The sequence below is a fragment of the Giraffa tippelskirchi genome, chromosome 11 (genome assembly GCF_054371585.1).
Source record: "Giraffa tippelskirchi isolate mGirTip1 chromosome 11, T2T-mGirTip1v1.2.pri, whole genome shotgun sequence".
In the NCBI taxonomy this organism is placed as follows: Eukaryota; Metazoa; Chordata; class Mammalia; order Artiodactyla; family Giraffidae; genus Giraffa; species Giraffa tippelskirchi.
The window spans coordinates 149,328,822-149,354,623 of NC_137285.1; the positions used below are offsets into that span (position 1 = coordinate 149,328,822).

Genomic DNA, 25,802 nt, shown 5'->3' on the forward strand with positions numbered 1-25,802 from the left:
GGCCCCTGACTGGTGGGTCCCTAACATTCAGCCAGGGAATAAGGCCATGATCATTTGGAAAACAAGCCCTAAGCCTATTGTGACCTGGCCTCATGAGGAAATTGTTATTGATGACTGGAAAACTTGGGTCATGTATCAGGGAAAATGACAGAAACTAAGCCAATTGCCTTTTCCCCTCAGAATCTAAGCATAAACAGAAAAGAAATACATAAATAGTTTCTAGGTAAACTGCAAAAGACTTCCCCCTGCCAGAAATAGTCTTGTGGTATGTGGGTAGATGGTAAACAAGCCACAACTGACAATGGCTGTACTATGAAAAACTTTGCCCTTAGCCACCGCTATAGTCCTTATTCACTGAAGCAAGACTCTGTATTCGCTGTAGTAGCAGGCTGTACCAAATAAGTAGATGGAATAATATGATTTATAGACTATGTTTTACTAAAATAAAAATAGGTTTTGGGGTAAACATGTAACCAAAGTGTGACAATAGACTAGGAAAAAACTTTTAACACATCTTAGAATCAGTGGCTGTTGATCTGAATGGAAAAATATTGTAAGAATCATTACATAGAAGATCATGTGCTATATAAATAGAGACTAAAACAATAAAGATTATGGTCTTTGGGCCATCAAAAACTCTCTGTCTCCTTTCTTTTCCTCTCACCAATGCCATTCATCCCTTGGGGACCCCTGGACCAGCTGGAGCGGGACTCAGGCAGAAAGACAAGTACAATATAATATTGCTTATATGTGGAATCTAATAAAAATGATACAATGATACAATACAAATGCACTTATTTATAAAACACTCTCCTAACCTTAGACACACCAACTCAAAGCTAATAGACAGCTCAGTTCCCCCTTGTGAGAAACGCAGAGACCAGATGAGAGGGTCCTACACACCAGGGGTGGATGAGACCAGCATCCTGAAGCCAATAGGGAGACACACGGCACCGTCTCGCCATCACCTCCCCACCGGGCAGCACAGCACTTCCGGCTGGGAGGAGACCCCAGCTCCCAGCTCATCCCTGGGGAGAGGAGAGCACTGGCCCACAGAGCCAGGGGCCTGCCTTTTCAGCAGCAGTTGGAGGGACTTATCTTTGCAACTTGCCTGAGTCTGAGTCCCGAGAGGAAAGAGCCCCACGTTTGGAACCACTGAGAACAAGGCGCTGGTTTGAGCCAGGGCACACTCACTGGCCCACCACACCACCCTCGCTACTGCACAGCGCTGCCCCACAGCTCAACACCAAACGAGCATACCAAAACCCCCAAACTCCAGCTTTTCCCAAAAGCAAAAACTAAGAAGTGTTCCCAAGGATGTAGAGAAATCCAACCACTTGTGCACTGTTGGTAGGAATGCAAAATGGCACAGACACTATGAAAAATAATACAGCAGTTTCTCAAAAACATAAAACGAGGACTATCACATGATCCAGCAATTCTGCTTCTGAGTATACAGACAAAAGAGTTGAACCCAAGATCTTGAATAGCTGTCTTTACTCCCATGTTCGTTACAACATTATTTACAATAGCCAAGATAGGGAAGCAACGTAAATGTCAGAATGATGGATAAAGAAAATGTGGTATATACCTACAATGAAATATTACTCAGCTTTAAAAAAGGAGGAAATGCAGCAATATATGACAACGTGGGTGAAACCTGAGGACTTTATGCTGAGTGAAATAAGCTAGTCACAGAAGGACAAACAGTGCTTGACTCCACTTATATGAGGGATCTAAAGTAATGCTGCTCATAGAAACAAAAAGCGGAGTGGTAATTAGGAGACGGAAAGAGGATGAGCTGCTTATCATTGAGTATAAAGAACAGACTGTGTAAGATGAAAAAGACTTAGAGGTCTGCTCCACCGCACTGTGCTCACAGATAACAATACTGGCCCACACTCTGAAATATTTGTTAAGATCTCATATTATTTTTCAACTACAATAAAATTAATACATAAAATTTAAAAGTAGGGGGACAAAGTAGTCAGAGACACAAAAGACATATTTCATTGAGGGAACAACAAGAATTGCAGCTGGCTTCTTATCACTACAATGTTAGAAAGCACTGCATCAACAACATGAAAAAGGCTTCAGAAAAAACATTGAAAAAATTCTACATTCAGTAGAATGTAGAATTCCACTGCAGAAATCCTTCAAAATAAGCAGTTAATGTAATTTATTACTGGAACCTGTGCTGTTTTATGTTTTCAGTATTCAGAAACTTCCAGCGATGCGATGATGATCACAGACGTAATGTAGAAATCCTCTCTTAGATCAGCAGAGTTTCAGTTCATCGTCCTGAAATGAGGAAGTACTGCTTCCTCGATGCATCGGCTTGGAGAATTTTTTTTCTCTCACTGGTGCATCCCCCGTAGCTTCCTCCTCCAATGATCGTGTCTGTGCTGCACTGGTTCGGTAGAGATGCGGGCTTTCGGTGGTTTAAGGTTTTGTGCCGTGCTTGGTTGCTCAGTCGTGTCCGACCCTCTGCCACCCTGTGGACTGTAGCCCTCCAGGCTCCTCTGCCCGTGGGATTCTGCAGGCAAGAGTACTGAAGTGGGTTGCTATGCCCTCCTTCAGGGGATCTTCTCAACCCAGGAATCGAGCCCAGGAGTCCCACATTGCAGGTGGATTCTTTACCATCTGAGCCACCAGGGAAGCCTAAGAATACTGGAGTGGGTAGCCTGTCCCCTCTCCAGGGGATCTTCCCAATCCAGGAATCGAACTGGCACCTCCTGCATTGCAGGCAGATTTTTTAGCAGATGTTAATGATGTGAAAAATTTTTAAATTTCTGGAGGAAAAAATATATATACATATATAGATGCATATCCCTGTAGATTAATACATAATGCACTATTCTTTTTTCAAATTGCTTTTTGAGGAAGACAAAAGATTCATTATCTTAAAACTAGATTTGATAACAATGAAGCATTTTTTTCTGCTCATTTTCTGAATCCTTAGAAGGGGTAGATTGTCTACAAGAGAAAATTGAGTGTAAAGTCATCTTCCCGAATGTTTTCGAAAGTTTAATTTTCTGAAGCCACACACAGAACATTACTTCATAGCATACAATGTTAGTCTGAGGGTTATTTTCAAAATGTGATATCCTTTATTAAGTTGTATGAAATGTCCTACAGCTTGGTATAAAAATAATGGATTATATTTATTATAAAACTCCTCCTTACACACAAAAGGGAATTCCTGATGGCTCAGCGGGTAAAGAATTCAATATCATGCAGGAGACACAGGAGACATGGGTTCGATCCCTGGGTCGGGAAGGTCTCCTAGAGAAGAAGACGGCAAACCACTCCAGGGTTCTTGCCTGGGAAATCCCATGGACAGACCAGCCCGGTGGGTTACAGTCCAAAGGGTCTTAAAGAGTCGGACACAAGTGAGTGACTATGCACAATTACACACAAAGGAACATCATGTGTGACATATCTTTTACTGTCCAGAGTAGCCTTGTTTTGATACAAACATTTCATGTCCACCCTGCAACTTGAAACAAGTTGATAACATGCCAAATTTGTTTCATCTTGTCAACTTAGAAAAAAAAGTCAAGATTTTACCTAATTCATAGAATGTACAAATGCTATGTGTGATAAAATACCACAAACTAGATCCAATTTTATAGATTTTTCCTGATTTATCTCTGTCACGTGTGTTTTAACAGTTCTTGTTAAATAATTTTTGCATGTGTGTTGTTTCTGGATAATAAGACTTTAAACTGTCCTGCTATTGTGATATGACAGACTCCTTAAATTCTCTGGTTTTGCCTTCCATGTACACACACACACTCTGTGTGCATGAGTGCTCACTTCAGTCGTGTCTGACTCGTTGTGACCCCATGGACCATAGCCCATCAGGCTCTTCTGTCCATGGGGTTTTCCAGGCAAGAATACTGGAGTGGGTTGCCATTTTCTACTCTAGGGGATCTTCCCAATCCAGGGATCGAACCTACATCTCTTATGTCTCCTGCATTAGCAGGCTGGTTCTTTACCACTGAGCCACCAGGGAAGCCCCATATATACTCTAAATAGAGATAAATACAACAGTGCTGGAAATCACAGTGGCACCACTAGAATCGGGAATTGCATTTACTCTTTATTGATTTGGATACTTTCCTTACTAGCCATATGTGTTACAAGAAACTTATGAACCTGTAAAATAAACCAGACAGAAACAGGAATACTACATGATATCATGATATCCCTCAGACTTTTTTTAACATTTCTTCAAACCGTTAACTTTATTTTTTAAATTTATTTCTTAACTGGAGGAAAATTGCCTTACAGCGTTGTGTTGGTTTCTGCCATACAATAGCACAAATCAGCCATCATTATACATATATCACCTCCCTCTTCATACATGGGGTCTTAAAAAGAAAAGATGTTGAAGTCATAGAAGCACAGAATAGCGTGGTGGTTGCCAGGGTTGGAATGTGGAGGAAGCAGGAAGGTCTGCAGGACCCAAAGGGAAGTCCGTGGTGACCAGTGAGCAGGGCCTCTGAGGCGCTGCTGGCCATTCCCCGCTGGCCCAGCCCCACACAGCCCACGCTGCTTCACCGCAGCTGATGGTTCGTTCTTCCCTCCCACCCGGCCCTCTGCCTCTTGGGCCCACTCCAGCCCACCCGGCGCTGTCTCGGGTGGAGGCCCGCTTCACAGGGGCACACAGCTCCACTGGTTCCAGCCACGGGGGATGGCAATGTGATGCAGCTTGTGACTGATTCTCTGTACGATTTTGTTGGCTTTGTCTGTGTGGTTATAGGCGGGGATGCCGAGCTGGTCCAGGGCCCGAGTGTGGGCAGACAGCGTGTGGGAGATGAGCCCGCGGCCCCGGTACTCGGGCAGGGTGGCCCCCATCCGGATCTCTCCCGTCTGGTCCATCAGGGACCAGGACACAGGGGTCCCCTCGGGCCCCAGCAGGCAGAAGGTGGGGAAGGCCAGGATACAGCGCTCAATGAACCTCTGGCTCCTCTCGTTGCCACCAAAGTGCCAGAATTTATTCACCAAAGCGGCATGGGTAGGATCCATGGATGAGAACTTAAGCATCTCCTGGTTACTAGTGAGAAGAAGGAAAAAAACAAACAAGCTCGTAAGTCACACATACTGTGAAGTATTATATATATATATTTGCCCCCAAATTGTCTTCAGATGAGGCATATGAGAGCACAGGGAAAGGTACAGATTGTGTAACGAGGCTGCCCAGATTCATAATTCAAAAGCTGGGTGATTGCAAACAGGCAACAGAATGTCTCTCTGCCTCCTTCCTTTATAAAGTGAGCCTATTAATTGTACCTTCCTCAAAAACTGATAGAAGAGCAATTACACTGTAAGTACCCAGGACTTGTGCCTACCAGCAATAGAAGTACCTAAAAGTTAAGTATGGTTGCTGTCGGCAAAGCAGTGACTCAGCATTTAATGAAGAAATTGATAACACCCCATTTTACCCATAAGAAAAATAGGTAAACAGAAAATATACAAGTGCCCCAAGCACATGCTAGCAACTGTGGGTAAAACCGTAGCTTAGGAATCATGGAATCGTAGAATGCTGGTGTCAGAGGGTCCTTGGCCACTATGGGAGCTGAGGTCCAGAGAGCCCCCAAGGCACAGAACACTGAACCTGAGGTCGTCTTTAGGCTGTAAAGGGGCTTTGGGAGGGGTCTCGTGATGGGGAACTAGGAGATCTATACTCAAGCCCTTCACACCCTTAACTATCCACGTGACCCGAACAAGCTATTTCATCATCTGAGCCTGTTTATGTCAGAAAAATAGGGATAATATCTCCTATCTTGTCTAACCCCAGGGTGGACAACGGAATCAAGTGAGACTATAGATGTGGAGGTGTTTTCACGTGTATCGTGGGATTGTTGCTCAGTTGCTAAGTCATGTCCAACACCCTAGTGCCTCCACAGACTGCAGCACGCCAGGCTCCTCCATCCTCCACAGTCTCCTGGAGTTTGCTCAAATTCATGCCCATTAAGTCAGCGATGCTGTCTAACCATCTCATCCTCTGCCACCTCCATACCCCCTGAGTCACAGCCTGGGCATGGTGCAGGGGCTTATGTAACTCAATGAACCTATGAGCCATGCTGTGCAGAGTCAGTCAAAATGGACGGATCATAGCGAAGAGTTTTGATAAAACATGATCCACTAGAGAAGGAAATGGCAACCCACTCTAGAATTCTTGCCTGGAGAGCTCCATGGGCAGTAATGTATGATACTGTGAGTAAAGCTTTTCCAGTCATTTTAACAAACAGAGGACCATAGGACTGGGCATCTCTGAAGAAATGGCATTTGAGAGTATGAATGACAATAAAGAGGCAAGTATATGAAGATCAGAGGGAAGGACATCGTGGGAAGGCAAAGGGCAAAGCCGTGTGTGGATGTAGGAGATCAAGTTGCGTAAAGAGGATCAGAGCTGCTGGTAGGAGTAAGCAAGAGGGACAGGATCAAGTCCGAGAGGTGATGAGTTCCAGGTCTTATAGGACCTTGAAAGTCCATAAAGGAGTTTCATTTTATTTTCTTGGGCTTCAAAATCACTACAGACGGTAACTGCAGTCACAAAAAAAATTCTTTCTCATTGGAGGAAAAGCTATGACAAACCTAGACAGCATATTAAAAAACAGAGATACCACTTTCCTCACAAAGGTCCGTCTGGTCAAAGCTATGGTTTTTCCAGTAGTCATGTACGGATGTGAGAGTTGGACTATAAAGAAAGCTGAGCACCGAAGAATTGATGCTTTTGAACTGTGGTGTTGGAGAAGACTCTTGAGAGTCCTTTGGACAGCAAGGAGATCCAACCAGTCCATCCTAGAGGAAATCAGTCCTGAATATTCACTGGAAGGACTGATGCTGAAACTTCAATACTTTGGCCACTTGATGTGAGGAGCTGACTCATTGGAAAAGACTCTGATGCTGGGAAAGATTGAAGGCAGGAGGAGAAGGGGATGACAGAGGATGAAATGGTTGGACAGCATCACCAACTCAATGGACATGAGTTTGAGCAAACTCCTGGAGATGGTGATGGGCAGGGAAGCCTGGCGTGCTGTAGTCTGTGGAGTGTCAAAAAGTAGTCACCCTCTGACACAACTTAGCGACTGAACAACAACAGCAAGCTGAGAAACCTCAATGGCTTTTCGGCAGGTGAATGGACGTAATCCACATTAGACACTAAAAGCATCACTCTGGAAATGAGCTGCGGGGAACCAAGGGTGAATATAGGGAGAGAAGTTGGGAGGCTACTGCAACAGTGAAAGAGCACCTATTTTCAAACCCACATGGCTTTGGGTGCGCCATATCCAACAGGTAAGTTCTTTGTCTCTGGCAGGGAAGGAAGCAGTTTCCTCGCTGTCTCAGGCATCACGTAGAGAATGCACTGTGTGTGCACAACTTTAACAAATTTAGCGGCTGCAAGATTCTGTATCACCTCATTCAGACTGGGCTGTGAACCTAGAGAGGGGTAAAGTTAGGAGACAAGTAACTGCCCTTGTAGATGCTTCAAGAAGCTTCCCAACAGACACGTCCAGGATTGAAAGTCAGCAGCTTTGCTTCTGGTGTTGTGAGTGACTGTGTGACCATGGCACATCACTCCCTAAGGCTGTTTGCTCTTACCCAATGCAGAGATAACACTGGGAATACTGTGGAATCAAGGACACGTGGTCTTTAAAAAATTGTAGCCAAACTTGGGCTTCCTTGGTACTCCAGTGGTTAAGAATTCGCCTGCCAATGCAGAGGACATGGGTTTGATCCCTGATCCGGGCAGATCTCACGAGCCTTGGAGCAACTAGGCCCGTGAGCCGCAACTTCTGCAGCCCACTCTCTTAGAACTCGTGGCCTGCAGTGAGGGGAGCCACGGCGACGGGAAGCCCGCATGCTGCAACGAAGAGCAGCCCTACTTGCTGTGACTAGGGGAGCCCGCGGGCAGCAACAGAGACCTGGCACAGCCAAAATAAATTAACAAAAATAGTAGCCAACCTTGTATGTATACAGATGACATGCCCTGGTACCGGTCTAATACCGCATTTAACCCTTACATTAACCATATGTATTGCACGCATGCTCAGTCATGTCCAACTCTTTGCAACCGCATGAACCACAGCCCACCAGGCTCCTCTGTCCATGGGATTCTCCAGGCAAGAATACTGGAGTGGGTTGCCATTTCCCAACCCAGGGATTGAACTTACGTCTCCTGCATTGGCAGGTGGATTCTTTACCACTGTGCCCCTGGGAAGCCCAGACACAAGTTTCAGGCACTTCTACTATCTCCATTGTTTATATGTGAGGGGACTGAATAATAGATATGTTACACTACTTGCTCATGATCACAAAGCAAGTAGTAGGCAGAACAGGGATGTCACCCAAGGGAGTCTGATTCCAACAGTGATTGGGGATGTGCTCTATGGCACAAGGACTTATCATTCCAATTGTGGCTCAGTGGCAAAGAATCCACCTGCTAAGACAGGAGACACAAGAGCCGCAGGTTCGATCCCTGGGTCGGGAGGATCCCCTGGAAAAGGAAATGCAACCCATTCCAGTATTCTTGCCTGGAAAATCTCATGGACAGAGGAGCCTGGCAGGCTACAGTCCCTGAGACTGCAGAGTTGGACACGATTTAGCAACTAAACAACAAACAACCAGAAGGTCAGAGGGGGAGCTCTGGTCTCACACCCAGTCACCCTAAGGAGTCTTCAGTATGTCTGCAAAATATATCAAGAGTCTTTACCTAACAAGAACTTACATTACTCACATGTTCTTAAAAGAACCCTATAGTTTGCAATGTTTGAATTCAACTCCACTGAAGAGGTGGTGTTAGCTGATACAGGGAGTGACCATCAAGCTGGGTGTCTGGGGTCTAGTAGGAAATACTGATTGTAGGGGATGTACTCAGGATAAAGTGACACTCCAGGTATAGTTATGAGCCGTCCCTGCAGTGGGCAGATCCCAGATCCCTTACGTACTTTGGATCTGCAAATGTTGTTTCCAGTTGATGACATCTGATGTGGTAAGGGACTCTTGACAGTTCTTGAGATCCTTAGAATAGATTTGGTAGGTGTTGGTGTAATGATCAAAGTCATCTGCCATCTCCTGTGTGGTTGGGTAAAATAAATAAATCGAATTGATCGTATCCAGTGATTGGAATACTTGTTTGGTATTTCATTATACAGTGCTATTTTACAAACTAAATATCACTGTTCTTCTTGGTGTGCTATCATCATTTCTGAATGATTTTCACCATACGATTAAGTCAAGGATTTAATGAATGATTCCACTTACAAGTAAGAAAAACTTGATGAAGGTATTTTTATATTGCACGACAATTTCAAATCAACCAAACACTTATCAGTTTAGAATGCATTCTTCAGTGATTCTACAATCCTCAGGAGAAAGAACCAATTTTTGTTAAAGACAAGCTTCCATTGCAACAGTAAACGTTATTCTGTTTCAAAGAGTCTTGGAACAAATGGATTATGAGGACAACATTGAAATGGACACGGGTGACCTTGCATTAGAATTCTCACACTTGATAAAGCTGCACAGAATGAAGACCCAGGATGCCTCTAACATGTAAACCACAGTGCACTGTTTAAAAAATAATTCATTTTTCCAAAAAAGCTGAAACACAAAATTTGCTCAAAAAGATTGTCTCAAAATTAACAAATAAAAGATGATGAGATTATTTTGAAGCTGAAGGAAGAAATCAAAGAACAACTACCCAAAAAGGGCAGAATAGCTGGAAACTGTTGCCCAGAAATGCCCTTCCCATTATTACCCCAATAATCTGTTTTTTAAAGATTGTATAAAAAGTGAATATGATTCCCTTTTTAGATTTCAATAATTAAAGTATCTTTACTTTTGTATTCTGTTTAATTTGGTACTTTAAAAAAATCACTACACATTTAAATTTTACTTCCAAATAATTCATCAAATGACACTATACGGTTACACATTTTTGCATGTGGGAATTTTTATACTTTATTTTCAATATGCTTATATTTATATTTGAAACAGATCAACAACTTAGAGTGATTTTTAAAAGTCTAGTACTGAAAATCCAAATACAAGCATCATAATTTGTTCTTTTTATTTCCCTAATGTTATCATCGGAGAAGGACATGGCACCCCACCCCAGTGCTCTTGCCTGGAGAATCCCAGGGACGGCGAGCCTGGTGGGCTGCCGTCCATGGGGTCACAGAGAGTCGGACACGACCGAACCGGCTTCGCACACAACGTTATCACATTTACCTTCACACACGTTGGGGTGTTCCTTTCTCTGCTTAGAACACAACCTCTGTTCTTGTCAACCTGTCAAAAACCTATTATTCTTCAAAATTCCCTTTTAGCAAAACATCTTCCGTGAAAGCTCTCTGGTCCTTGCCCACATCCTGACATCAATAGCCTAATAGCCTCTTGGCCAGTGCTACTCCTGTATCTCAACTATTTCTAGAACATTTTCACATCTTGCTGTAACTGCTTTGCTTGTCTGTTTCCCTCCAGACTCTGAGGTTCTTGGGCACAGGGGCCTGTTCACTATCCCTGCGTTTCACTTCGTATCCCAGGGGTTACCACACTGCCAGGCACGTGGTAGGCACAGGGCGAACACAAACACAGACGCACCTTCACTCTACCCCTGGCCCCTTACCTGCTCCTGAGGGCGGATAACCACCGTCTTAAAATCAGGCCACTTGTCCACCAGGGCCTTTAGACTGAATGGATTTCCCTGGTTCATGTGGAAGACGGTCCCGTAAACCTGCAGTATCCCGAGAGAGCGAGAGGGTCAGCTTATTAGGAAGGGATTGTGAAGCACCTTGTTTGATCAGGACAAGGTTTATTTCTATGAAATCAGGTTAAGTACCTAATAGGGTCTTTATCTTGGTCTTCGGGTTCTACTTGATTACTCCAAATGGAAACAGACTGTTGGGTCAAACAATGAGAATGTTATATTGTGCCTGTGTGTTAGTCGCTCAGTCGTGTCCAACTGTCTGACCCCATGGACTGCAGCCCACCAGGCTCCTCTGTCTGTGGAGTTCTCCAGGCCAGAGTACTGGAGTGGGTAGCCTTTCCCTTCTCCAAGGGATCTTCCCAACCCGAGAATCGAACCCAGGTCTCCTGCCATGAAGGCAGATTCTTTACTGTCTGAGCCACTAGGGCTCAGCCACCGACTATTTTATTAGTATATTTTAAAATCCAGATAAATAAAATGAATAAATTGAAATCATCTACTAACACATTGTAGAATTTAGTGTTATATCTTTCCATTTTATTCCGTTTATTTACACACACACATAGTTTCCAGGGCTCCCTGATGGCTCAGTCAGGGAGACTAAAGAGACTGCCTGCAGTGCAGGAGGCCCGGGTTCGGTCCCTGGGTCGGGAAGACCCCCTGGAGAGGGCATGGCTACCCACTCCGATGTTCTGGCCCGGAAAACTCCACGGACAGAGAAGCATGGTGGGCTACAGCCCACGAGGTCACAAAGAGTCGGACACGGCTGAGTGACTAACACACACATACAATGTTTAAACATGAAATTAATTACCCAACACAGTTTAACATCGCTCCCCCCACATACACACACACACTGTACTGTGAGCACGTTTCACATCAATGAACACGAGTCTATATCATCATTTTAATGGCTGCATGACATCCATTATGTGGAAGGACTGCTTCAGTTTCACTATGCCTTATTGCTTATTGCTTTTGCTATGCCTTATTGCTGGTCATTTCAGTGTTCTCTAATTTTCAACAGCTTATTTTTCAATGAACATTGCTTTTGCATAAATCTTTGTAAATATGTCTGATATTACAAATTCTAGAAGGGGACTTTCTGGGTCAAACATCAACTGTTGTTTAAATATTTTATTTTTCTTGCACACGTCTCCGAATTACCTTCCATAAAGGTTGAATGAATTCCCATCTATGTAAAAAGTGGAGACAGAGCATCGTGTTAACAACACAAGCTTTGGTTGCCAAGGTCCAAGGGCATCGCTTATTGGGCAATTTTTTTAATCTTTGCAACTACCTGTTCAAACACTGGTGCCCTCAAAACATTGAAGAGGCTGAGAAAGAGATCGTCCCAACTGGAATGAGCCATGTGATTGTGGGGGGAGGAAAAACAGCAGTCCACACAAGGGTGGACCCTAGGACCTAGGCAGACGGCATGGAAGACCGCCAGAGACCAGGGCCCAGCGCAATGGTGACTTGTCCAGTGACAAAGGACCACCTCTCACCCTGCACGTCCCTGCTCTTGCCACGAAATGTTAATGTCAGACTAAGGGGAAAGAGGAGCAGGCAAACTTTGACTTTGTTTTTCAAACTTGGACTTTACTGAGTTTTTATAAATTAAATTTCTGCCATCAGCAGATGCTCAACATAGAAATTAAATGCAGTTTTAAGGAAAATAAAATATATGTTTTTCAACATGACATTTGGAACCAGTGGCATTTATATACACATTTCTGTGCACATGATAGTGTCATTTAACCAGAACATAGTGACTCAGGAGCCACTACAGATTGAAGGAACTGAAGCTGACATGTGAGGTAAAGCTACCTAGTTTCCTCTGCTCGGGGAATAGAAGGTCAGTCCTTCAGGCTGCGATACACAAATTTCTCTCTTATCTGAGACTTATTTGCAAATAGTCAATGAGTTTTAGGTCATATATTTGTAACAAGAATAAATTTTACAAATATCCTAGATTTCTGCTTATGGGAAAAAGCTATGTCATCAAAGAATCAGGTGAGTAGAGAGGAAAAGAACCTCATTAAAATTGAGGATCTCATATTGAGTTACTTTGCCTTACAGTAGAGTCGGGGCTAAGACTAGTAGTGCCAAGAATTCTCTCTAAAAAGTTGGGATCCTCTTAACACAAGAAGTAAATAACAATTCAAACCCCAGACATAGAGCATAAAAGAAAACAATTAAACTTGGAAAATTTTTCAAAGTAGACACTTAAGATAAAAATAAGTCAGGCACCTAACTGATTTAGTATCTCCTCCTCCTCCTGAAAAAATACTTTTGAGGTTATGTTGAATACGTGGCGTAGTTCCTGATATTCGGTAAGTGCTCAAGAAGTATTGGCTATTAATTTTATCATATCTTATTTAATCCTCCAAACATCTCTGCAAGGTAATGATAACCCTGCTTCCTTCCCCAGTGGTTCAGATGGTGAAATGTCTTCCTGCAACGTGGGAGACCTGGGTTTGATCCCTGGGTCAGGAAGATTCCTTGGAGAAGGAAATGGCAACCCACTCCAGTCTTCTGGCCTGCAGGATCCCATGGACAGCGGAGTCCATAGGGTTGCAAAGTCAGACGTGACTGAGTGGCTAACACACACACAACTCTGTTTAAGGTTGAGGCCTGTCTACCAAGAGCATTTACTTTCTGGTTTTACTCATTTTACACGCAAAAGCACTGAGATCTTTGCAGCGTTACCCAGAAAACAGTGAATTTGTGGGATCAAAGCCGTCTGACTCCTGACCTTGCTCCTCTCAAGAGCTCCCTACTCCACACCTCAGTGTGGTGTGCCTCTGGGTTACTCTAAGCGCCTGTGGCTTAGTCTACACACGACCCCTAAAAAGGTGTCAGGGAACCAAGGAAAATGCTGTGTCCAACTCTTTGCAACCCCATGGACTATACAGTCCATGGAACTCTCCAGGCCAGAATGCTGGAGTGGGTAGCCATTCCCTTCTCCAGGGTATCTTCCCAACCCAGGGATCAAACTCAGGTCTCTCGCATTGTAGGCAGATTCTTACCAGCTGAGCCACAAGGGAAGCCCCCACCCCCACCCCCCGGCCAAAAAAGGATATATATGTACACCCATGGCGGATTCATGTCAATGTATGGCAAAACTAATACAATATTGTAAAGTAAAAAAATAGATAAATAAATAAATTTTTTTAAAAAAGTATATAATATGATGCTATTCCTTTCAGGTTTCCCATCAGCATGATCAGTATAATTAACTCTACTAAATTATACATCATATTCATGCTGCCCTGAGAAGTCTGGAGCTGTGATTCATCAATAAAAGAAAAAGCATTTATTTTCGAGGCAAGCCCTGTATGCTAACAGAGTTTATACTTAAGGTTTTTGTTGTTGTTGTTTATTGTTTTTGTCTATTTTATAAATTGTATTGATTTTTAATTCCAATTGTCCATTGCTAGCACACAGAAAACCAATTTTTGTATATTCACCCCAAGGCCTTTGCTAAACTTAGTTATACATCTAGGAGCTTTGGGATTTTGGTAGATTCCTTAAGATTTTTCTCATTAGACAATTATACCATCTGTGAATAAACACTATTTATTTTTTTCCAATATGTATTTTTCTTATTTCTTTTTCTTATCTGATTGTGCTGATTAGGATATCTAGTACCATTCCCACCAGGAGTGGTGGGAATGAATACCTTTCCCTTGCTACTGACCTTAGGAGGAATATTAAATCTTTCACTATTTAGTTTAATCTTAGGTATAGATTTTTCCAGTACACTTTTTATAAGGTTGAAGAAATTCTCTCCTATTTCTAGTTTGCTGAGAGTTTTATTTTTATCAGAAATATTACATTCTGTCAAACAATTTTCTGCATCTATTGAGAGAAAATCTATGGCTCTCCTTCAGTCTGTTGATAACAGTGAATTGCACTGATTGATTTCTGAATGTTGAATCTGCCTTGCCTTTCCAAGATGAACTTCCCTTGGTTATGATGTATTATCCTTTTGATATGTTGATGGATTTGACTTGATATTATTTTGTTAATGGATAGCTCTGTTCACAAGGAATATTGTTCTATAGTTTTCTTTTTGGTATCAGGGTAATTCTGGACTCATAAAATGATTTGGGAAGTGTTTTCTCCTCTGCTCTATTCTGCAAGAGTTTTTGTGGAGGTGATATTATTTTTTCCTTACATATGTGGTAGACATTGCCACTGACAATATCTGAGCGTGGAATTTTCTTTGTTGGAAAGTTGTAAACTACAAAATCAATTTCCCCAATAGATACAGGGCAATTTACATTGCATATTTCTTCTTCAGTGACCTTTGGTAATCCGTGCTTTTCACAGAATATACAATGTGAAATTTATGAACTTAGTATTGAAAATTGTTTTCACTGGAAGTGCTAAGTCTTAACCACTGGACTGCTAGAGAAGTCCCTAGACTGTTATTCTTTTTCGGTATAAGCACTTCATGCTACCTACTTCTCAGGTATCACCTGCTTTAGTTGCACCCCAAAGCTTTTCATACATTGTATTTTTATTTTCATTCAACTGAAATGTTTTCTCATTTTCCTTGTGATTGTAAGCATGGCTTATTTAGAAGCGTGTTGTGCACTTTCAGAAACTCAGGTATTTTCCAGATGCCTTTCAGGGTTTTGTTTTGTTTTTGAGTTTAATTCTATATTGTTCAAGAACATACTCGCTATATTTCAGTTCTCCCAAAATTTTTTAAAATATGGTCTATTTTGGTAAACATTCCATGTGCACTTGAAAATATTATGTACCCTGCCGTGGTTGTGGGAAGTATTCTATAAATGTCAATTTATTCACGTTGGTTCATAGTATTTCGTATACAGTAAGTTCATATGTGTATTTACAGGTTTTCTACCTGTTCTACAAACCCTGAGAGAGAAGGGCTGACCTCTGTACACCTGTGTGTTCCCCTGTGTCTTCTTTCAGTTTCATCAGGTTTTGTCTCCTGCACTTTGAGTGTCTGTTGCTGGGTGTGTACATTTCACGCTTTCTTATATGTTCTTGGTGAATTGATTCCTTTATCATAAAGCAGTGGCACTCTTTATCTCTAGTAATAGCCTACTCCCTTTGTAATACATATTATTGCAAGAAAAAACACTCCTCTATGGTATAAGATCATTCCTTAAACATAATTTCTGTCTCGTTTGAAGTTAAACATAATCCTTGTGGTTTGACAAAAAACAGAGTTTGACCGATTATTAACTACAAAGAAGAACCATGATGGATAACTTTTCATCAGGTACTTGATTGTTTGATAAGAATAAACATTGACTTTGCCAATTCTGGAAAAAAAACTTTCCAGAGTTACATAACATGAGTTGAATGGTCACAAGGGAAAGCTTTGGCGTCATCACACAACAAAGATCATAATGGGTTCGAATCATAGCACTGCCACTCACTATTGCATGATCTTGGTCAAGTCATACAACTGAACCTCCCTTTCCTCTTTGGTTCTACAGACATAATATAGCTACCTTGCAGACAGGTGAGGTAAACTAAATGAGAAGCCAGGTGAGTGAGTGCTTGTCACAGAGTAGGTGCTCAGGGATCCCTTGTTCTCTTTTCCACCTTTCCTTAAGCTGTTCCTAGCCCTTTTCCCCTGAAGAATGTTCCACTCTCACCTTTAAGGACTCAGGGAGACTCTTCCTCAAGGATTTCTCTAACATCTTCAGCAGTTGTGGGCCTTGTAAGTGGAACATCTTGACAGGTCCCTTAATCTAAAGAGAGAATCAACAAACAAGGAAGGAAAAGTGCTGAAAGACACGCAAAGATGCCAAAGTCCCTGATTCCTGGGAAACAACAATGGTTAAAAAACAAAACAAACAAAAAACACTCCACTCCCTTCGTGTTTCTGAGCGTCTTCCTGCGAGGAACAGTCCTTCTCCCATTGGGCTTAAGACTCACCACGTCCCTCATGTTATCTGTGACAAGGCCCAGTACTAATCCTTCAAATTCCCAACCTTCAACAGCTCATACAAGTCAACGTAAAAAAACTTCAAACAAACAAAAAGCCAAACAACCCAATTAAAAGGGCGTAAGAGAAGGCAATGGCAACCCACTCCAGTATTCTTGCCTGGAGAATCCCAGGGACAGAGCAGCCTGCTGGGCTGCTGTCTATGGGGTCGCACTGAGTCGGACACGACTGACGCGACTTAGCAGCAGCAGCAAAGAACTAGATTCTTTCTCTGTTTACTCTTCCTTCCTAAATGGTTAGGTGGATGGTTTATCCCCACTGAACGATCACAACAAAGTGTTCTAATGGCTTCACAAAGGTTATTGGCTTGACAAAACATTAATCCGTCTTCTCTCCTGCACACAGTCCTCTGCCCTGTGATTCACCCTCAGCCCAAGCCAACGTTGGCATTCAGAATGATCCTCCATGAAACTTGCTGACTCCTTTCCATAAAATGACCCTTTTCTGCCTGACCTTTCAGATGTTTGTAGATCTTACAGTCTGAGAGTTCTTCTGTTGAAATAATACCCTCTTCCTATTTCAGCACTCCTTTTCCCTCTTGAAATAATCCTTTCAAATAAAGTCCCTCCTTACCAAAGTCTGGCTTTGATTTTTACTTAATGGTATTTTGGTATAGTTTCATTATAATTTAAATAGACTTTTGTGACTAGCCTGGAAACCTAAGTATTGATTTATTCATCTATGCAGTCATTCACTTATTCAATCACTCAATAAATGTTAATATTTATTGAGAACTTACTGTATTCAACAAATGAGGTGTCACCTCAACTAGGCTGAACTACATTTCCCAGAATTCTCTTCCCTTTATGTTTCCACGTAGGGTGGACCACAGAGATTCCCTGGTAGCTCAGCTGATAAAGAATCCGCCTGCAATGCAGGAGACCCCAGTTCGATTCCTGGGTTGGGAAGATTCCCTGGAGAAGGGACAGGCCACCCACTCCAGTGTTCTTGGGCTTCCCTGGTGGCTCAGTTGGTAGAGAATCCACCCACAACGCGGGAAACCTGGGTTTGATCCCTGGGTTGGGAAGATCCTCTGGAGGAGGGCATGGCAACCCACTCCAGTATTCTTGCCTGGAGAATCCCCATAGACAGAGGTGCCTGCCAGGCTACAGTCCATGGGGTCACAAAGAGATGGACATGACTGAGCAACTAAGCACAGCACAGCACGGAGAGACTCCTAAGGAAAACCTGGCTGTTCAGTTGCTCAGTCGTGTCTGACTCTTTGTGACCCAATGGACACACTGGGACTAGAAGGCCTTTTTGTGTGCATATTACATAAATCACAGACAATAAAAATTTAGAAGGAAACACCGAATTATATAGGAGCATTACAACTGAGATTTTAAAAATTACATTTCTTTTTTATGGTTTTAAATTAATATTAATCTCATCTGGATTGTAGTCTGTTGACTACAGTCTACCTCGTCTTTTGGAAACTTTAAGAAGGGCACTTAATTTCCCTGGCCATCATTTATCCAAGGGGGAAAAAATCTGACTACCGTATAATGTTACTAGGGAATTGAATAAGATCATGTTTGCATAATATGTCTACAAAGTGTTACATAAATATCACCCAAACCCACATTCTTCTTCCCAGAAGCTGTTACCTTTTCTGGCACACCAGCTATTAACAGAAAGCTCCCAAATCACACCACATTTATGTATCAATTCAGAACAAAAGCCTGTCCTTATCCAGGGAAAACTTCTTACAGAATCAGGACACTACTCTGTACACAGTACACGCCTGATACAGATTTCTCAAAGGGAACCATTTCCTTTTCACCTGGCATAACTCTCAGCACTCAGAAATTCTTATCCACATCCAACAGCAGCATTTTGGTTCATCCGCTTCAGTGAGGAAACAGGGGCTGAGGCGTCTCAGAGCAGGGATCCTCCTTGGCTCTCACCTGTGCACTGGCTTCCCGCTCAGTCTCCGCAGAGATCCCCCCCAAGAAACAAGAGGCAGAAGATCATCCCGAAAGATGACACATATCTTCTGGCTACTGTGGTCTTGAAAAATGTGCTTAAATCTGATCCCCAACCTGCTGAGTGGAGAGTCCTAACTGAACCCACTGACAAAGCTGCACTTCCAGCAGCTGGTTGTGGGGAGTCCCTCCTCCCAGGTCCCGTGTTTGGCAGAGTGCCCCCTGAGGCTCGTGTTTTCCAGAGGTCTGAGCTGCTTTCTGATCTCAGAGGTCCTTCCAGTCCTCAGCAACACTGAACTGTGAGAACCCAGAGGCAGGCAGGATCTCTACAGGCAACGCCTGCTGCATTTCCTCCCTTTTCATGAATACCTGCTGCAAAAGCAAGAGGCAGCCACTGTTTGAACTTGATGTAGAGAATCAGAGCTCTTTTTTTAACCATAAGAAATTACTTACTTGGAAAGACTAAAGGGCCTAGAAAGTACCCCCACCCCCACCTTTAGAATAAGTTCAGTAAACCTCAAACGGAATAAACAGAAGGAAAACCACCCCAGACATATCATAATTAAACTATTGAAAATCCCAGAAAGAGAGATAACCTGAAAGGAAGCCACAGAAAAAGCACGTATGATGCATAAGGTGGGGCTGACTTTCCGGAGATATACAAGGTCGAGAAGACAGTAGTGTTACTGAGTTCAGTCTTCTACTGCTTGCAGCTTGGTAGTCAAGTAAATCAAGAGACAAACAGTTCTGGCAAGGAATAGTGACTATTCAGAAGGCCAACAGGCCAAAATCACAGTTGCTTGCGTCCCAAAGAACCATCTGGCTAAGTTAGAATGCAGGCTTCTTTTCTCCTTAGAGGGGAAGGATTAAAATCAAAAGTCTCCTGGTTTGGGTCAGTCTTGGGATGGGACGTGTTCATTTTTTCCTTCCTACAGTCATTCATAGATGGGTCTGGTCGGGATGTTTCCCGTGAGCTTAACAGAAGTCTTTTAGCATGAAGCTCATTATCTGGGAGGCAGAGATAATAGGATATTATGCAAATTATACAGAATGCCCCATCTCTCATTCCCAGAGATACAATTTAAGCTTAAAGGCAGTGCTGCTTTAGTGATTAACTTGTAATAGAATACAAAGGCTCTTCCCTGTTAAGCTTCTCCACTGTCAATGTTCATTCCACAAACTTATGGGGAAAAGAATGAAAACTACTCTGGCTATTTCCTGCCAAATGGGGTGATGAATGTTTCTTAGAATCTTCAGTTCAGTTCAGTTGCTCAGTCGTGTCCGACTCTTTGCGACCCCATGAACCGCAGCACGCCAGGCCTCCCTGTCCATCACCATCTCCTGGAGTCTACCCAAACCCATGTCCGTTGAGTCAGTGATGCCATCCAGCCATCTCACCCTCTGTCATCCCCTTCTCTTCCTGCCCCCAATCCTTCCCAGCATCAGGGTCTTTTCAAATGAGCCAACTTAGAATCTTCAGTCAGTAGTAAAGATCCTCTTTCCTTTTCTATCTACAGCTGTTTGAATCTGATAAAACCTTTTAGCCCTTTGTCCGGCTGGCATTACCATTCTCTAGGGATGACTTTCCAGCTCTCGAAACAAGGCAGCACTTGGCTCCATCACGTTGTCACTGTTCTAGCCAGAAATTGCACAGATGCTTCTGTGTCAGGGTTGGTGTCAATTTCCTTAATGCAGGTGCTGAATTTCTTAGCGATTTCCCCATCTCTCCTGGCTGTAAGGTGGCTCAGGGGGATCTGTCATTAACTCCAGCAACTAGACGTGTCACATCGAGAGTGGAAGCTAGAAGGGCAAGCTCAAGGGTCTGCCCATTCTTGGAGATACCTCCTTCACATTCGCCAGCAGCAACAGTAGGCAGGTCAGCATCATCCGTCTCGAATGGGCCCGCAATCATGGTTTTGATAAGGTCTCTGTGTCCTGGGACATCAGTGATGGTACTTGCTGGTCTCAGATTTCCACAGGGAGATATCAATGGTGATACTGTGCTTGTGTTCAGCTTTCAGTTTGTTCAAGACCCAGGCATCCTCTTTAGAGACTTTCTATCCAAGTGGGATTCACTTTCACCCACACTGAAAAAAATGTCCCCAAATATTAGTGGCTATCTTTTCACAGACCTGGGAGGGAGGGTAGCCGGTGAAGTGGGGAAGAGCTCTGTCTGCTTCTCTGGGGTTTTCATGAGCACCATGTGTAGGCTTAAAGCATGGTCTGGTGTGACTCTGACCCCAAGCTGTTTTGGTGAAAAACTTCAGGTCGAGGTGTATCACCAGAAAGTTCATCAGCTCATTCCGCACTGTTTTATCCCAGGCTCCTGTGGGGAATTAGGCACCTCAAGTCCAAGGCAGCCCCGGGCCTTGTCTTTCATCACCATGTTCGTCTCTGCCACATGAGAGACTCTCATTTTTTATCATTTTTCTTCTTATGTTTTGGCCTAGAGCAATCATGTTTTCATGGTTGTCTTTCTTGCCGTAAGCGCATTATTCCTTCCTCAGTAGTGCCTTACCTGTCTGCAGGTTACTTGCCTTTCAGATATTCAATGCTGCCCCCCAGGAAAGCGGCATCTGGCTTTGCATCTATTCAATGCTGCCCCCAGGAAAGCGGCATCTGGCTTTGCATCTATTCAATGCTGCCCCCAGGAAAGCAGCATCTGGCTTTGCATCTATTCAATGCTGCCCCCAGGAAAGCGGCATCTGGCTTTGCATCTATTCAATGCTGCCCCCAGGAAAGCGGCATCTGGCTTTTGCATCTTTCTTCTGTTGTTCCCTGTTGAACACTTAGCAACACCGAGCAGCTGAGAAGTGTTCATTGTAAATGTGACACCAAATCTTTGCAACTTCCTCCTGATCGAGATACTTTGCTCAAAAAAAGGTCAAATTTACCATTCTAATATTTTCGGGGGCTTCAAGGTCTGCATTTAGTATGGCATCCGTGTGTGTTAGTCGCTCAGTCGTGTCTGACTCTTTACCAACCCGTGGACTGTAGCCCATGAGGCTCCTCTGTCCATGGCTTCTTCAGGCAACAAAATTGGAGTGGGTTGCCATTTCTTTCTCCAGGGGATCTTCCTGACCCAGGGATCGAATCTGTGTCTCCTGCATTGGCAGGCAGATTCTTTACTGTCTGAGCCACCAGGAAAGCCCTGTAGTCTTGATAAATCCTTTCTACAACTTCAGAGAGGTCTTCATTTGTTTTGCTGAATTTCTTGAACATTGTTCAAACCCTTTAGCTGTGCTTTCCCTTTTCGAAGCCCTGCACTGATGAACTAACTGGTGCCCTAATAAGCGCAGTGTTCCCTCACCAGGTCCCCATGGGTTCAGCTGTGGCTACTGCCAAGGATGCTTCAGGTGTGGAGGGTCCTCCCTGTGAGGATGGCTGTGATCTCACCACTTAAAGACATCGGAGGAACCCAGTGGGCTGGCCATTTGCATTTAGCCTCCCATATGAGATAACACTCATGGGGTTCTCAAGGCAAGAATACGGAAGTGTTTTGCCATTGCCTTCTCCAATGGACCACGTTTTGTCAGAGCTCTCCGCCATGTTGAAAGTGAAGGAGGAAAGTGAAAAAGTTGGCTTAAAACTCAACATTCAGAAAACTAAAATCATGGCATCGGGTCCCATCAATTCATGGCAAATAGATGGGGAAACAATGGAAATAGTAAAAGACTTTATTTTGGGATGCTCCAAAATCACTGCAGATGGTGACTGCAGCCATGAAATTAAAAGACGCTTGCTCCTTGGAAGAAAAGCTATAATGTAACCTAGAGACCAGATTAAAAAACAGAGACATTACTTTGCCAACAAACGTCCATCTAGTCAAAGCTCTGTTTTTCCAGTAGTTATGTATGGATGTGAGAGTTGGGCTATAAAGAAAGCTGAGCACCAAAGAACTGATGCTTTTGAACTGTGGTGTTGGAGAAGACTCTTGAGAGTCCCTTGGGCTGCAAGGAGATCCAACCAGTCCATCCTAAAGGAAATCAGTCCTGAATATTCATTGGAAGGACTGATATTGAAGTTGAAACTCCAATACTTTGGCCACCTGATGCGAAGAACTGACTCATTTGAAAAGAGCTTGATGCTGGGCAAGATTGAAGGCTGGAGGAGAAGGGGACGACAGAGGATGAGATGGATGGATGGCATCACTGACTCAATGGACATGAGTTTGAGTAAATTCTGGGAGTTGGTGCTGGACAGGGAGGACTGGCGTGGTGTAGTCCATGGGGTCGCAAAGAGTCGGACATGACTGAGTGACTGAAATGATGAGATAACAGTACCTGGAGGAGGAAATGGCCCCCCACTCCAGTATTCTTGCCTAGAGAATCCCATGGACAGAGGAGCCTGGAGGGCTACAGCCCATGGGGTTGCAAAGAGTCAGACATGACTGAAGTGACTTAGCACACACATATGAGATAGCCACGGAGACAGTCCTGCCGTAGGAGTGGCTCTTAGCCCAAACTGGCTGCCCTGTTGGGTCTTAGATGGTAGTACCAGACTAAGTCCCTGTGCCCCAGAAACTAACGCAGGATTCTCTAAGCGATCCCTAGAAGGAGGGGAAGTCCTGAGCCCTAGTGTCAGGACTTGGGGCAGGATAGGAAGGGAAGGTGGTGCAGGGGTGGATGCATTAGCGGAGCAGCAGGAGCAGCTAAGACATCCCGTTCAGCCGGAGGAGTTAAGGTTTGAAGCACTGCATCCTCACTCTCATTTCCTTCATTTTCTTACTTTCCCTGATGTAATAGCCAACATGTTTGCACATAAAGGATTTCATCATTCTTCCTTGCTTCTTCACAAAAGAGCCATAGGGGGAAAAACTCTGTAAAACTATAAATAGCCATTGGTCATTTCTAACCATTAAAAGGATACACATATGCTTTGGCATCAAGCAACTGGGCTGAATTCTAGGATGGGGCTTTTGGTGATTTTAAGAACCAAATGGAACCTTTCTCTCTCTTTTCCCTGGGAATATCCCAGTCGTGGACAGGAGGAGCTTCCCCCACCTCCCCCCCCACCCCAGGTCTTTTCCTCCCTTTGACATCAGTAAAGTTTTGAATATCACAAAACTGATTTGGCTGTAAATGGAGAAAAAATTGTTGCTGTTTAGTCATTAAGTCATGTCTGACTCTCTTGCAACCCCATGGACTGTAGCCAGCCATGCTCTTCTGTCCGTGGGATTCTCCAGGCAAGAATACTGGAGTGGGTTGCCATGCCCTCCTCCAGGGCATCTTCCCAAGTCAGGGATTGAACCTGCATCTCCTGCATTGGCAGGCGGATTCTTCACCACTGAGCCACCGAAGAAGCCCTGGAGAAACAGTACTGTTGCAGGAAGGCGGACCCCTTCCAGGGCCCAAAACTGGGCTCTTGTCTAACACTCGGAAATGAATTGTCCGAGGAGACACATGTGCTGACAAAGCAAGAGATTTTACTGGGAAAGGGCACCCGGGTGGAGAGCAGTAGGGTAAGGGAACCCAGGAGAACAGCTCTGTCGCGTGGCTCACAGTCTTGGGTTTTATGGTGATGGGATTAGTTTCCGGATGATCTTTGGCCAATCATTGCAATTCAGAGTCTTTTCCTGGTGGCGCACGAATAGCTCAGCCAAGATGGATGCTAGCAAGAGGGATTCTGGGAAGTGGACGGACACGCAGTGTCTCCTTTTGACCTTTCCCAACTGTTCCAGTTGGTGGTGGCTTATTAGTTCCGTATTCCTTAACAGGATCTCCTGTCATAAAACAACCCATGCGAATGGTTCCTATGGTGCCTGACCAGGGTGGGCAGTTTCAATCAGTGTGCTTCCCCTAACAGTACCAAACAAAAAGAGACAAAAACCCCTAAAGGACAGACAGAAAATCCTAGATAAACCTTCAAGTCTGGTCTTGTGGTTTTACATATACCAACAACACAGGAGACCACAAACTATGTAGTTAACACAGCGTGGTGGACAGTACATGGAACACAGGGTCCCATGATTACAGCACCTCAAACCCCTTGTAGAGATCCTGACAAGTACTGTGGTCACACACTGTTACAGTCAAATATCTTCCTCTCAGTCGGGGGTTCATGGCTGTCCTTAGATCGCTTACCCAATGTGTGCCCCGGAGGAATCTTCTTCAGGGGTGTTGAAACACTCCCCACTTTAAAGACAAATTCAAGACAGACAAGACACAAATGGCACACAAATGCCTCAGAAAGAAAAACAACAGAGAACTGGTTAAAACTGGGTAAAGTTCAACAACTCTTTCCAACGGCGTACTCCTCCTTGAATACAAAACAAATTGACTTATTCTGGAGAAAAAGCCCCTAACAGAGGGGAACTAAAGTTCCTGGGTGTATGCACTGGAGCGACCTACCCCACCGTAGGGAGTCTGTCCTCTCCCCAATGTTGATTCCTTTCTCCAACTGCCAAGCTCCGGGAGAGTCGGTGCCACCTTGGGGAATTTTGAAGCGACGCGTGGTATCCACAGCTGCTAGGGTCTCACCCAGAAACCTCCCAGGGTGGCCAGGGGATTGAGGCATCTGGCCATAGGCAGCAAGGCCCCTTGTTGGCTCCCCAGAATGTGTTACCTAGTCCAGGCTTGCACTGCTTGCAGTGTTGTAGCCACCCGTTCCGGGAAACAAACTCCCTCAGAAGGACAATGCAGATGGTGGAGTGCAGTTGTTACAGCAGCGGGCCCAAGGCAGAGTCTCCTCTTAGCCAAGGACCCCGACCGGTTTTTGTGAAAACCTCCGTAGATACCGGGCGTATAGCTCAAAGTCCACAGTCTGGCCCGAGATGCGGGCCTGCTCTCAAGATGGAGCCTGTTCTGTCTCCTCCTTCAGTAGCACTGTATGCCAACAAATCAAGAAACGAGCTGTTGGGACAAGGAAGAAGGACTTTATTCAGAAAGCCAGCAGACCAGAAAGATGATGGACTCAGGCCCCGAAGAATCTTTCCTGAGTTAGGATTCAGGCTGTTTTTACACTAAAAGGGAAGGGAGTCAAGTCAAACATTTCCTGGTTCTGATCAGACTCAGAAGGAAGCGCTAGTTTCTTCCTTCCCGCAGCCACTCAGAGGTGGGCCTGGTCGGGGATGTCTCCTGTGAGCTACACAGAGGTATTTTAGTTCGACACTCGCTACCTGGGAGGCAGGGTTCCCAGAGATGGGCCATTATGTATA

The 25,802-nt window shown here is 44.1% G+C and overlaps 1 protein-coding gene across 2 annotated transcripts; it reads right to left on the reverse strand.

Moving 5' to 3' along the window:
• Positions 1–4,220: 4,220 nt before the first annotated feature.
• Positions 4,221–25,497, reverse strand: LOC145527113 (glycine N-phenylacetyltransferase). 2 transcript variants are annotated; one of them, XM_081544566.1, is made up of 6 exons: positions 25,211–25,497; positions 16,369–16,464; positions 10,643–10,750; positions 8,961–9,087; positions 7,281–7,452; positions 4,221–5,062 (listed from the first exon to the last, which is right to left on the reverse strand). In XM_081544566.1, the coding sequence occupies exons 2-6, from the start codon at positions 16,444–16,446 to the stop codon at positions 4,660–4,662; spliced, it is 888 nt and encodes a 295-aa protein (XP_081400692.1). In that variant the 5' UTR covers positions 16,447–16,464; positions 25,211–25,497; the 3' UTR covers positions 4,221–4,659. The 2 variants fall into 2 exon arrangements, with proteins under 2 accessions (XP_081400692.1, XP_081400693.1); XM_081544567.1 differs by lacking the exon at positions 25,211–25,497 and adding an exon at positions 17,461–17,799.
• Between the last annotated feature and the right edge of the window lie 305 nt (positions 25,498–25,802).